The sequence below is a fragment of the Euprymna scolopes genome, chromosome 26, assembly GCF_053919585.1.
Source record: "Euprymna scolopes isolate OS-2025 chromosome 26, ASM5391958v1, whole genome shotgun sequence".
Classification (NCBI taxonomy): Eukaryota; Metazoa; Mollusca; class Cephalopoda; order Sepiida; family Sepiolidae; genus Euprymna; species Euprymna scolopes.
This window is the reverse complement of record NC_136507.1, coordinates 95,692,310-95,707,253: the sequence shown is the minus strand read 5'-3', so window position 1 is coordinate 95,707,253 and position 14,944 is coordinate 95,692,310. Positions and strand designations below refer to the sequence as shown.

The window sequence follows — 14,944 nt, the reverse complement described above, 5'->3', positions numbered from 1 at the left end:
CTTAAAATTTGGATTTTCCTTTTAATTGAGCACTCTGCTGGAATTCTTTTTCCAAAAAAACTAATCAAATTATATATATATATATATATAAAATATATATGGCGATTAAGCTACACTGAATATTCTGCGTTTCATCCAGCTATAAGATTCATCAGGCTTATGTGCATAAGCCTGATGAATCTTATAGCTGGATGAAACGCCGAATATTCAGTGTAGCTTAATCGGCATATATATTTTATAAATTACTAACTAGCTCTACCTACGTATTGAGCACTTTTGAAGTAAATACTTAAAGTTTACGCATAAATCTATACTTTCGTATATTAAATTTATGTGAATAAATGAAGTAGTTATATATATATATATATATATATATATATATATATATATATATATATATATATATATATATATATATATATATATATATAGGGTCAGCCATAAGTAACTATATAATTTTATCCAACATAATAAATGTAACATTGGAAAAATATACAACCATAATATATAAACACACAGTTTTGTTTATTACAACATAAAATCTGATATTTATTAAAGCTCCGTTTGTTCTCCGTTGTTGATCTTTTATCTACTGAGCTGCTTAGTTTGGTGCAATGACACTTGAGCAATTGCAGCTCGGATTTGTCCTTTAACTTCAACGATCCTATGAACATATACATTTTCCAGTTTTCGTGTGCTGTCCATGGAGCTTGCTAATCTTTCAAGAACTGAGTGATATACATAGCAAACGGCTCTAATGACACTTGAGCAATGGCAACTCGGATTTGTTCAACATTGCTATAAAAATATACGATTTCCCTTGACATTTGAAATAGAAGAAATGCTTAAGTATTAACAAAGTTACAAAAGAAAAAGAAAATATGGTTACTTATCGCAGATCCTGTGCGATCGTATGTGTGTGTGACATTATTTGGAGGGAAGTGGGTACTTTATTTATTTCTTTTATGGAAATCGTCCTAGACAAGGCGTGAAGAATGTGAAGAACTAACTTAAACTGTTTCTTTTTTGTTGCAGGGATTAGTGTATGTAGATGGAATTGTAGGATGGGAAATATTGGCAAAAGCCTGGATCAAGGCAAGGAAAAACCGAAAGACCTACGTATGATATCAAAATTTTCTTTACAAATCTGTCAATTATTGTCTGTTATTTTTATTTATTTATTTTTTTTTACTTTTTCTTGGTGGACGTTTTTGTTGCACTTGTTCTATGCCTTATTTAATGCATAGCACGACAAGTTAAGCACAAGTTGACTTCCTGTGCAGACTCGTTTGTTTTTGGTTTTGTTTCAGGTTATTTAATGCCGAATCTGGTAATTTTGAGGAAAAAAGTTTTATTCTTTAAGTTCTTTATATATTCAAATATTTATTCATATAGTTTGATTTGGTTGTTTTGTTTTATGATATAACAACCTTTTTTGGATTCAGCTATTTTGGTAAAAGTTTTATGCCCCAAATTGTTTCATGGTGTTTAGTTTTTGGTTGTTTTGTAGCGAAAAATGTTGTTTTGGTTTTGGAGTTTGTAGAACATAATTGAGTTTTGCAAAAGAAAAAGAAAAAAAACATAACATCGATGTTTAGTGTATTTAAGTCAGGAAACCCATATCTTCAGCCAGCCTGATCTTCTAGAACCAAGTGTGCAGATTCAACTCTGCTCTTGTCTGATGATGAGTGTGATGATGATGGTCTAGTAGACATTTGATTCTTTCCATCCACCATCTTGAATTAGGTTCACGTTTGATAATCTGAAAAGAAATGCCTTCAAAGCAACAAAAAATGGCAGTTCACACCGGAAAACGAAGGCAGTTTTAAGATATTGGCCATCAGAAAACGCGTTGTCTCAGCAGAAATCCAAGAAACGGAGAGAGAGAGAGAGAGAGAGAGAGAGAGAGAGAGAGAGAGAGAGAGAGAGAGCGGGACAAGAAGCGGAAGTCAACCTACTCTCTTTAGTTTAAACACGCAAATTTATGCTAAATTAAAATTGACTATTTAACTAACCTATTCCTCATTTGATTCGCGTTTTATACTTTTATTTTCTACTGCAGTACCTGCTGACCGACTGGGTTGCAAAAGAGCAGTTCTACTTGTCCTACCCTTCGGTTGCAGTATTAAACATGTTATGTCATCGTTTGTGATTGTGATGATAGTTGTGTCGTCATCATCATCACTATGTATTAGACAGCTTCAAGAAATCGTTTTCCAAAGTAACCTATCTCTGTCCAGGTTTTTATTTATCCCTCTTTCTCTCAAGTCCATCCTTATCACTTCCTCCCATGTTTTTCTTGACATTCTCCTGTGAACTGAACCTTTATTTATTTAACTCGTTTTTTTTTTTTTAACTCTCAACAGGTCAATGGAATTGCACATCAAAATGATATTGAAGAGGTAAAATCATTTTCATAAAATTTGTTAGAATGTAAAGTTTTTTTTTCTGAATCCCTTGGTATTTTATCTCAAGAACAGTTAATTGTTTTTTCAGGAGTAGAAAATAATAAAAGATGAACTTTTCTTCTGTGCAAGTGGACTTAATTATTATGTAACACAGCGTGGATGCGCAGATGTAAATGCCTGCAAAATGACGTCACCGGGAAAGCAAAAAAAAATAACTATAAAAAAGAGAATGATCATGTGAGAGACGTGGTGCACAGGACAAGAAAACGTTCGAGATTTCACGAGAGGCGTGGAGAACGTTTTAGATCACGTGGGTGACATCACGGTTGTAACAATGAGGAAATAACTGTTGTTGTTATAAAGAACAAGCGAGTTGGAGTTATTTCCTATTCTTTGTCTTGATCTTTTTTTGCGACATAGGCCACAACGTGTGTTGGTTCTGTTCTCGGACAACATTACAATTATACATAAGATGGCAGCAAAATAGCTTCCACAGAGAGAGATATCGAAATTCGTATCTCAAAAGCATGGGCCGCATTGGATGGGCTGCGTTCAGTATGGACTTCGGGACTAACTAACAAACTAAAAAGGCAGTTCTTCAGGGCAGTGGTAGAGTCTGTCCTTGTTTACGGTGCTACAACCTGGACACTCACCAAAAGATTGGAAAGAAAACCAGACAGCACATACACCCATATGCTACGAACAGTATTAAATATATCTTGGCAAAATCATCCCACGAAGCAGCGACTTTATGGCAACCTGCCTACCATATCTAATACCATCAGAGAAAGATGCCTACGATTTGCTGGTCATTGTCTGAGGAGGAAGCATGAATTGGTGAGTGATGTATTGCTATGGACTCCATGACAGGGACGCGCAAGCAAAGGACGACCTCGATCCATATACATCCAGCAAATAGCACACGACGCCAACTGTGAACCTGAAGATGTGAGGCAGCTGATGGAAGACAGGAAACTCTGGAAAGGAAGAGTCACATTGGTCCGGGCAAGGAGCCCGTCATCATGTACAACATTACAATTATACAACATTACAATTTTACAGTGCCACCTTAAAAATGTGTCTTGTCGATCCTTCCACACACTGTTGTCGAGACTTCAATCATCGCTGACGTCACTTCCACCTATTTATTATCGCTTCACATTCTCATGAAGTCATGCTATTTTCTGGCAGATCAACCTCATAATCTTATTGTGACCTCTTCACATATCACCCACTCGAAACAACAGTCGACCCAATAAACAGCAAGTTCTCACATTCTGTTCGCGATGTTCCTGACAAAGGAGGAAAAATTTCTACTTTTAACTGACAATCTATCCATCTCATTATATCAGTAATAAATTATGAGCACTTAAATATAAGGAGTCACTTTCAAATCATCTAGTTTATACTTTGTGAGATTTAAACAGAATATTGAAGTTAATATAAGATTATAGATGAAAAGCCACATTTTGGGAGGTGCTGCTAAGGGGACCCTTTCCTGCCTTGACAGAGTACACAAACGACTTCGAAATCTAGTGGGCAATACACTTTTCTCCTCCCTTTCTCACAAAAGAGATGTTGCTAGTCTTTTTCTACTCTATCGTTATTTTCATGGCAGATGCTCGACTGCACTGTTTTTTTTTACATAGGCATCACCACTTATCAAGGCCAAGAGGCCACTCGAGGATAAGGGTTAAAAGGTGTACAGTAGAAATTGGACAATATAGTAACCATTAATTGAAATTCGATAAATTTGTTAACTTATATGGAACGGTTCATCAAAAACTTGTTTACGTTAGACTTGAAGACAACCATATTGTAGTCAGCTGGAAAGCAGGAAAACGGAAGATAATTCCACAGGCGTGCAGTTCTAAGAAAGAAGCTTTGTTCATGGAATCTACGCTTAGGTTTAGGCACAGATAAAGAGTGGAGGAAATTAGTGATAGTGTTTTTTGCTAGACGAGTGTTTCTTGTGAAAGTCTGCCGAGAGGGGACCATAAATTGAAGCTCAGCCGAGCACTTTCCATGAAAATAACGATAAAGCAGAGACAAACTCGTAACATCTCTTCTATGAGAAAGAGGTCGCAGGAAAGAGAAAAGGACATCATCTACAAAGCTACAAATTCTATTTTGAACTCTATCAAGGCAGGATAAGTCCTTTCTAGCAGCTCCTGCCCAGATGTGGCAACAGTACTCTATTCTTGGACGTACCTGGCTCTTATATAGATAGAGAATTGCATCAGCAGTGAGATATCTACTGGATCGATAGAAGGATCCCACCATTTTCCCAGCGGCCTTGGCAACGGATTTAATATATGTGTTCCATTTAAGATTAGGAGTAAAAGTAAAGCCCAGAAGCTTGTCAAAACATGAGGCCTCCCCAAGACGAGAGCCATTCCTTTCAATTGATGCCAGATGGGGATCAGAGCGTTGATGATGTAAAGATAAAAGCTTGGTTTTAGATGCATTAAAAGTAACCAGCTACCTCTTTCCCCATTGTACCACTTGCTTAAGATCAGAGGAGAGAGAATCAGAGAGAACTTAGTCGTTTACGGTCTTAGATGTGCTACCGTAGATAGTAGTGTCATCAGCATAAATGTCATTAATGTAGATCAGGAAGAGAGTTGGGCCCAGGATGGACCCTGAGGGACTCCAGCATTAATACTGAGAGCTTCTGATTTCTGCCCATCAATGACTACTCTTATGAACCTATCAGAGAGAAATGATTTAATAATTGAGAAGACATTTCCTGCTATACCGTAGCTGGAGATCTTGTGAAGTAAACCTTTATGCCATAAGGCCTTTGATATGTCAAGAGCAATTGGCCTAGAAAGGTTGCCTCCGTCAAGAGATTCGCTAATCCTATGAGATATAACTGTAAGCACATCTGCTGTAGATCTAGCAGAACGAAAACCATATTGCGTGTCACTAAGAAGGTTATTCTTGCTGAGATGGTTGATTGCTTCTCTATTTAACACAGATTCCAGCAACTTACTCATGATGCACAAGAAACTTATTGGCCTGTACTGAGAGGGGGATGAGCGATCACCTGAATTCTTAAATACGGGGCATACTGACGAAATTTTCCAGGGTGACGGGAAGCAATTCTCCTTAAGACAACGTTTAAACAGTTTTGTAAGGATGGGCGCTAGTTCTGGTTGAAGTCTTTTGAGTATTATAATTGGAATACCGTCAGGGCCGGTTGCTTTACTGGAATCCGGGTTTTTGATTAGCTTGGCAGCATCAAGTACAGATATTTGTATATCACATAGCATGTTTTCTGATACAGGAGGAAATATTGGAGGTTGGCAGCCTTGGTCGCAAAGGTTAGAATTAGCTGCAAAGTTCTTGCCAAAGAGTTTGGCTTTGTCTGATGCTGACAAGATTACTTCAGGTCCATTTATGAGAGTTGGGATAGAACACACGCTTCTGTTCAGGATTCTGTTTGCTATTTGCCAAAACTGGTGGGAACCAAGCTGCTGCTCAGCTACTTTAGACTTGACGGACTGAGCATACAACTCTCTTGCGTTTTTTATTACTTTTTTACAGTGGTTGCTGGCAGTCCTGAAAGCGGCTTTAGTCACAGTACATCTATTACGTTGGAAGCAATGGAAAAAGTGATTTCTGTGTGCAATGGTAGCAGCACATTTTGGAGAGAACCACGGCTGGCTGTTAGGTTTTTACTGGAATTTTTTCGATGATATGAAACGATCTATACTTACAATTAACCATTCTATCAGGTCTGATACTATAGAGGACACATCCTTTTTAAACATGGAACGCAGAGGTAGATCTGATATAAATGTACGGAAGCTATCCCAGTCAGCCATAGAGCATGGATATACTGTACGATGGAGAGGTACATCTGAGGACTTATTACATTTCATTTTATCTTAACTGATACAACTGAGTGGTCGGAAGATCCAAATGGAGACAGAACGGAAGCTGAACAGGGAAAGTTGTGAGAAAAAGGTCTAAGAGACTTGCATACTGGCCGTCAGTATCAGGCACACGGGTGGGTTCGTGAACAATCTGAGTGAGGTCATAAGCAATGGAGAAATCATGACAGAACCTCCCCTCACCATCGGTCTTGTTTGAGTGAGTTAACCATTCCACATTGTGAACATTGAAGTCTCCACAGACATGAATATTAGCTGATGGATAAGCAGATAGGGCGTGGTCAATTTTCTCAGATATGCTTTTAAAGATAGTAACTCCGCTGTTATGGGGGCGATAGAGAGCAAATATAAATGCAGTAGTTTGAGCAAGTGCAACCCGGAAGCACATATAGGGTAAGTTAGGATCTACTCTGGAGATGTCCTTACCACATGGAAAGCCATTTTTATATAGGCACATATTCCATGCCCATGGCGAGTTTGGTGATCAGATTTGGAAGTTAAATTAGAGTATCCTTTAATTACGAACTCATCTAGGGAAATGGTCTGTCCAATGCCAGTTTCATTTAGAAATAAAAGGTCTGGTTTAGTCTCCTGTAATTGGGTTTCAACCTCTGGAAATTTTAATGTAGACCCCTGATGTTCGAGAAGGAGACATGGTAGTGGGGGTCTACATTAGTAGTTGGAGTTCTGGGTTTAATCGTGTGTTTTTTTTAAACTTTTCATGATGGAGTTTTGGGATTTGTGAACTAGGTCGACAGACATGCCTGAAGCAGGGCAGAGAGGGAAAGTAAGAGAGAAATAGAGATTAAGAAATATTTTTTTTTGTAGCACATAAAAAGGTAAAACCATAACAATTACCCACTAATATGGCATCGAGAGGCCCCACCAGAATCTACTGCATGATTTAGAATCCATTCACCAAATGGCAATACAGCAGCCCCAGTACTTTGCACCTGCTGATAGGACAGCCTCCTTAGTGGTTAATCCAAGGTTCGGGTCCCTGACTATCAGGCAGATAACGTCAGCCCAGATAAAACGTTTACCTCCAGCACCCTTACTTCAATCTAAGTACTAAACTTTCAATCCCCTCATAGTATCCATCATCATTCAGTTAGTATTATTTTAAATGAGCTTCTTGTGAAATCAGTTGATGCGGTTTCCAGACAGCTTAAGAAGCTGGTGGCGAATGCTGGCGCTTATATTGAATTCTAAATGAAACCTCATTTTATATCAAGAAAATATTTTGTCAATTTAGATTTGTATTTTATTTTATTTTTTATTTGTTTTTAGATTTTAATGCAATGTTTCCAGACAACAATTGATGGTGTTGTCAACTTTTTGAAAACGAAAACCACGTGAGTCGTTTATTGTTGTTTTTTTTTATCTCGATTATTCTTTAATTTGCTTTCAGATTTTATTTATTTACTGGTTAGTGTTGCTCATATGAAGATATATTGCTGGTTGGAAATAATTTAAAATGTTCCTTACAATAGAATGTATTTGATGTTTTAAAGGGAATTAATCCCTCATAGAGATTTAGAAGCATTGTGGGAATTGAAATTCCCAGGCTAACTCAATTATCGCCCTTTAACTCTGGTAACCAGAGACCGACACAGCCACCTCACTTCCTGTTCTGTATATTTCTATCGCTTTTCGCTGGACCCTCAACCAATCAATATGTGACAAAATGCGCTCCGGTTGGCATGGCCAGCCAACCAGCTCTCCTGACTAACCAGCCTAGCCTCTCATCAAAATACTTCGCAAGTAACGTTACTTAATCCTTTCTTTTCACCAACGAACTCTTATTCTTAATATCTCTATATTCATTTCCTCACATGTATATTTATATAAATAAATCCCCATTCATTCACTATTGTATATCGGTATGTTTCGTCTCTTCATTATGCGACCCATGCTTTTCAATCACTCTACCATTCATTAACTACATGAAGATGGGATCGTCTATAACATAAACAGGCCACCTTGTCCTCAACAGCACTTCCATTGTTTTCTTCTGAAAATCTTATACATATGACTTGCATTTCATAAAAATAGAATATATTTGATGTTTTGAGGATGTTATACTCTCAGAGCCGTCGTAGAGATTTGGAAACACTTCTATTGTCTTCCGTAGTAAAATTTACATAAGAATACACTTCTAGATTTTATGTAGATTCTCTAACCTTTCTTTCTATGTGGAACACACAAATATCACACACGAACGCACATAAATACAGATATTGAGTTTTATATATATATATATATATATATATATATATATATATATATATATATATATATATATATATATATATAGACTAGCCTGTGTGCCCGGCGTTGCCCGGGTGTTTGGAGGTGTGTGTTGAAAAAGAAAAGTTGTAGTAGGCGGGCAGGTTCGAACCCGTGGCGTGAAGGCAGAAAAGAAAAGAATGTGGAGGTATGTAAGGGTGTTTATTGAGCAAAAAACAAAAAAAAATAGGAGTTGTAAGCAGGCTCGAACCCACAACACGCCAGAGCAAAAAGAGGTGAAAAAAAACAAACTGTCTCACCAATGTGCCTGCCGTGGTTGTGACGTCACAGGCGGTCGAAATAACGCCTTTTAAGCGACGTCGTGAACGCGAGGGTTGAATGACTTGCAAAAAATGTAAGCAAAACAATCGACCCTCCCTGTGGAAAACTGCCCGGTTGAAGGAATTAATGTTTTTGGCCAATTTTTCGATATTTGTCATGCGAAGGGTCGAACTTCAAAATGATATCGATCTCGTGAAAATCCATCACCTCTGTCGAAAGTTTTAGGCAGACATACAAACATACATACGTACATACATTCATACATACATACATACATACATACATACATACATTTAAACAGACAGGTGAGATTTATATAATAGACTAGCAAGGTGTACCCGGCGTTGCCCGGGTGTTTGGGGGGTGTGTGGTTTAGGGTAAATCAAAACTCGAGGGGGGGGGGGTAAAATAAAAAAAATGTTTTGGTAAGTAAGTATGAGGATTGAACCCGAACCCTTGAGGCAAAGTTGTAAATTAAAGTGTGAAAAAAAAAACGTGCGACGTTAACCATTGCACCACCGCGAGATGCTAACGGAAAGACATTTGAATTTATTTAATTACTTAAATTAGCAGGTGCACGTTTTAATGACTTAATGAGGTCAACTTTTGACTGCGGGGTAGCATTTCATTTAGTGCGGGAATGCTTTTTTTCCCCCCCGAAGACGTTGGGGATAGGGGGAAACATTATAGGAAAAGGCCTAACCTACATGTGGCGAGCGAAAACTGTTGAATATTTATCTTCCCGAAGTTGAGCAAATTAAATAGACAGGCGATCTCCGTTGTTAATTCTGAGATATTACGATTTACATGTGATATAAAAAGTTTTAAAAAGTTGTTAGGCGACCGACCGCTTCTCTGAAAAAAGCCTTTCTTGGACATACACAAAAAGCGAACATACATTTTCGCTTTTATATATATAGATAGATAAGGCATGCAATTTTTACGAATTAAACATAAAAAAAGTGAAACAAAGAACCTTCAAAGCGCTACTGAAACTACCTTTTTTTTTTAAAGCTCACAGCAAGCTTGACTATCATTACCCATCCTAGCAGGAGATGACGGTGGTCAAGTTATTAACAACACCGACTGACAACCTGGGTGTTCCAAGTTCGAATCCAGTTTGTTCCACAAAAATTACTTTCATTTAGGATGTTGGTAATCTTGTGAGTACCCAATGTCTTTCTAGAAAGAATTCTGATTAGAAAAGTATTAGGGGAACCAATGCCAACAATAGAATCTTTGGATTCATGCGATATGATGATGATTGATCTTACAGTAGAATAGAAGGTTTTCAGAGTTAGGTAGTGGTGGATCTGAAGTCATATTTGATTTTGTCTAGCCTTTTTTGTTTGTTTTTATATGATTTAATTGCTCTCCTCTCAGGTGTTCATCGTACCTTATGGAAGTTGGAATGTTCAGTAGTTGCCTTCAGATGCTTACAACGTTGTTATCAGACAAACTGGAAGTGGCAGGCAACTCGCACATCAAAAAACTCTTTCTCTTCTGCTTGTTGTGGTCTTTTGGCGGTCATCTGAATGAAGAAGACAAGAAAACCTTCAGTGGATTTCTGATGGAGTCAAGGACAAATGTGTAAGCATTAAAAAAAAACTTAATTTTCATTAAATTTCTTTTTTTTATACTGAATAATAATATTGGGTAAAATCATTGCTCAAATCATGGGTTGTACTACTATTGATGTTGCTGAGTATTTTTTTTTTTTATACTCACGTTCATCCATAACAAGGCATCTCGCCATTTGGATATAAGGAGCTACTATTTCTGACCATACCTAAGTAACATTAACAAGATGTTGGTTTACGTTATATTTAAACTTCTGCATATCAGTACAGTCAGGGAAGCAGGTAGCAGAAAGGGAATTCCAAAGTCTAGCTGTTCAAGGGAAGAACCTATTAGAGTAGAAAGCTTTCTGATATTTTAGGGACCTCAACAGAAAAGGGGTGTGATTTTGTTGCTAAGCGGGTTTGTCGGAGATATGTACATCAAGGAGGCACAAGTACAACAAGTTCATCAGAGTATATTCCATTAAAATATTTGTAAAACAGGCACAGAGATGCAACATTGCGGCGATGGGACAGGGGTTGGAGCTTAGTTGACAAAGTGGGATCTATTAGATTGAAGACTCTTTTTTGGACCTTTGGTCTCCCCCGATTTCCAGTACTCACCGCCTCTTTCGATAACTTTTGCAAATTAGTTTGCGCTATCACAACAGCCATTTATCATTGATTTCTTATTGGTAGCAACCATTGATCTTGTAATTAAAAGGCATTAAAAAATCAGTACATATCTGTTTCTTGTGTGGTTCCATGTAGACAAAAAAAAAATTTAAAAAAATGGCTGCCTTTCCGGTTTTATGCTAATCCAACTGATCACTTTATGCAAATGAGATGCTGCTGATTGTAGCATAAAAGCCTGACTTTTATAGAGACTCAGTGATTTAGGATTTGGACAGAAAGAGCGAGTCTTGTGAGCAGAGTGTTGTGTTTTTGCAGTTGGAAAAAATTAGACACAGAGTGGTGAGAACGTTTTTTTAAAAATTGTTTATATTTTGGACATCAAATTCAATATGGCGTAATGGAAAAATATAAAGGTAACTGCAGCTTCTCTTCCAATTTTCGGATTTTTACCATGTCAAATCATATTTCAATTCCTTTTGACGGATTGATCGTTGCTATTTCTTCTGATGAGTTAAGGGCATAATAGATTCACTGATTGATATAATAATTAAGTGATTGATTTTGCGCTACGAAACAGATACTGTCAAAAATTGTATAAATCAACTGAATTAAAGGAATAAATTATAAGATGGTTAACATCATTAATTTTGGAATATAAATTTTTTCATTTATTCTCTATATTGCTCTGTAATTACATTGAGCTTCTTATATAAGGATTGATATATAATAAGAAAATATATTTCCGCAGAAATATATATATATATATATATAAAATTAAATAAAATAAAAAAAAATTTTTTTTTTCTTCCCTGATCTTTCTTATTTAATTATATTTATGTCTCGGCAGTAGAGTGAAAAGCATATCTTATTTTTCTTTTATTAATATTATTGGAATTTTTTCCTTTTTTCCTTTGTGCACATTTTTGTGAATTATTCCATGGATTTCTGCCTTTGGATTATTTTGGACCGTCTTCCAATTACGGGATTTCCTTGGATTTTACTTGTGCGAATGGAAATTCTATTAACTTTCTTGAAGTTATATATTTGGATTTTACCGTCACTGGATTATTTATCTTCCACCAGACTATCCATTCTCGTGTAATCACCTTTTTCTTCACCATATTCCCTCTGCTTCACTTTTTGTTATCAAGTAAGATTTTTGATTTACTTGTTGTTTCATCAAATACTTTTGCATGCAAAATCCGATCCCGCATTTTGCTAATTTCTACCCTCTGATGAGAAGGAAAGTATTTCTTCGAAACTCCGCGAATTAAGGACTATACACTTATCTAGTGTTTCCTTTTCAGATTAAATATGTTTTTAACTCGTTTCAAAGTGTTTTTTTAACAGGTTTTATTAACTGTTTTCTCGTATATATATATATATATATATATATATATATATATATATATATATATATATATATATATATATATATGTTTTAGGAAACGAGCTCATGATGCAGTGAATCATCAGGAATGATTGGTCATTATTGTATGATGATGATGATGATGATGATGTGTGGCTTTATATGAAGAGTTGTTGATTTTGTTGTTGTTGAGCATCATTCATTCATTTCGATATCTAACAACAACATAAAATCATTTCTATAGTCTATATTTGTTTTTTTGTTGTTTTTTTTTTATCGTATTTTGGAGTTTGACGTCGAGTTATATGATGGTCTAAAATTGATTCTAAAAGTTGTTTCTTTTAAGTAAAATAGCGTTTTGTTTATCGTAAAAATTTTATTTGCACGAAGTCCATTGTTTTTTTTTTAGTTATATAATTGAGTTAAATTGATTAATCTCTAACCTGTCCTATTTTATTTATTTATTTTTTTATTATTATTATTTTGTCTAGGTTTCCCGAAGAGGAAGAAGGAGAGGATATAAACTTATTTGATTATTTTGTGGATGAGTCCGGAGAATGGGAAAGCTGGAGTAGCAAGTATGCCAATTATTCTATACTAGCAAGGAGACCAGACGTTTGCTCGAGATTGAATGAGGATTAGCGAATGTTTCACACTCCCATATTTTTATTGTCATCAAAATCGGTGAAATCGCCCATTTTTCAATCAAATCGATTGATTACCTACTCTAGTTGGAAACCCACCGCGATGCATCAAGACAAAAAACTATCTTTCCAGCTGGGTCTTTTAGTTTTTATGAATACGGCTAATTATGCCCCTCATCTCTGTGAGATTAATATTTCCTCCTCTTTTCTCACTTACTAAGTACGTGCATTAATGGCGGAAAACTGGTAGGAGGACATAGTTTTGAAAGCCGATTTATCATAATTTTTTTGTAGGATTCAGATTACTTTTTGATTGTATTTGAAAGATTAAAGCCTAAAGTTAATTTCCAAACGGAAAACAATATTCATAAGCGTGAAAAAGGAAGTTATCGTGAAAAAAATGTTTTCATGGCAACATTCAGAAACTGACAAGTTCAGCTAAATTTTGAAGTTAAATAAATTTATTGTAAAAATTCCTTGAAAGATAAATATTACTTTTCTGGGTCTATTTCAAAATTAATTAGAAAAGTAAAGTCCTAAGATATTGAATTAAATAAATAAAAAAAAAACACCTTGTTTGTACAAAAATAGCTTAATTAGCTCCCCTTCCAAGCGAGAGATTCTGGCTTTGCACAAACAAGACAAACGAAGTCTTCTAAGCGTGGATTCTACTGAAGCCCAAAATGTCCGAAAGTCAAAAGGTTGTCTGAACATGACGTTAGGTGTTTGGATGGAGGTATGGAGTGCAAAACTGACTGATTTGCTTTATCCCAGCCATGCATCCATACATTTCTATCGTGAACGTTTGTATAATTTTTACCATTTTTTTAGTTTAATTATTTTTCTGTGTCCCCATATTTAAATTAAAATTTTATTTTTTATTTTTCAAGATTATATAAAAATTATGTTACGCTGAAGATTACACGTTCGTTCATTCATGCAAGGAAAATATTAGGATCTTACATATAAAAATTACGCTAAAAATGTAATTTAAAAACAAAAGGAAATATTTTTTGCAAGTATATTTTTTATGTGAAAATATTAAATAAATAATGCTTAATTCAATGATAATATCTTTAGTTCGAGAAATTAATTTTTCTTTGAGTTATATCGATTTCGTTAATACGGAGTTTAGGGATTTTTTTTTTCGTAATTTTCCTGAAAAAATTCATTTTTCTATTTTTTATTGTTACCATTTACGATGCTTTATTTTCATGAAAAAGCAAAAATAAATTCATTCAATATTTTTTACTACTGAAAAACATAACTTTAGTAAAGGTGGTTTTTGTTTCTACAAAATAATACATTTCCACTAAGAATCAAATAAAAATAATAAGTTCATTATATTCTTTGATCATTATTTGATAAATACTGAAAATTTAATTAAAATTGGTTAATTTCCTGATTATTGGTGAATTTTTAAGTAAAAGGAGGAGCTAAAATGTTTATACATTTTGAGCATCGGCTATTCATTTAGCACGCACCTATCACTTACCTTTTCTTTTTTTTCTGAATCTCTTTTTTCTTTTTCTTTTTTTTTTCATTCCTTTGGAATCCCCCGCCCCATCTCCCTACTTTTCTCTCTTATACACGTTCCAAAGAATTCTGCTGCCAAACTATGCAGGAGGTCTGCCTCTCTCCCTCACCCAAATCCAGCCAAACAAACTTGACAATCTTTTTCTGCTTTCTTATTATCGAACCAAATCAATGAAGAAAAAACAACGCTTGCCTAAAATCTCTTTTCGACATAAGACATTTGGATGATTTGACGCCAACTCTCCCGATGTCCGCTAGGGCCGTCCAAAGACTGTCATCCGCATTTAATATTGAAAGATTTTATTTTTCTGATATACAGGAA

The 14,944-nt window shown here is 35.5% G+C and overlaps 1 protein-coding gene across 1 annotated transcript in view; it reads left to right on the top strand.

Annotated features, from left to right (window-relative positions):
* The window catches only part of LOC145248285 (dynein axonemal heavy chain 5-like), a 280,837-nt gene that overhangs the window by 107,024 nt on the left and 158,869 nt on the right, over positions 1 to 14,944 (top strand). The window contains 5 exon segments of the mRNA XM_080110158.1: positions 1,036 to 1,119; positions 2,367 to 2,402; positions 7,598 to 7,662; positions 10,262 to 10,468; positions 12,934 to 13,020. Coding sequence (XP_079966284.1) covers positions 1,036 to 1,119; positions 2,367 to 2,402; positions 7,598 to 7,662; positions 10,262 to 10,468; positions 12,934 to 13,020 — 479 coding nt within the window.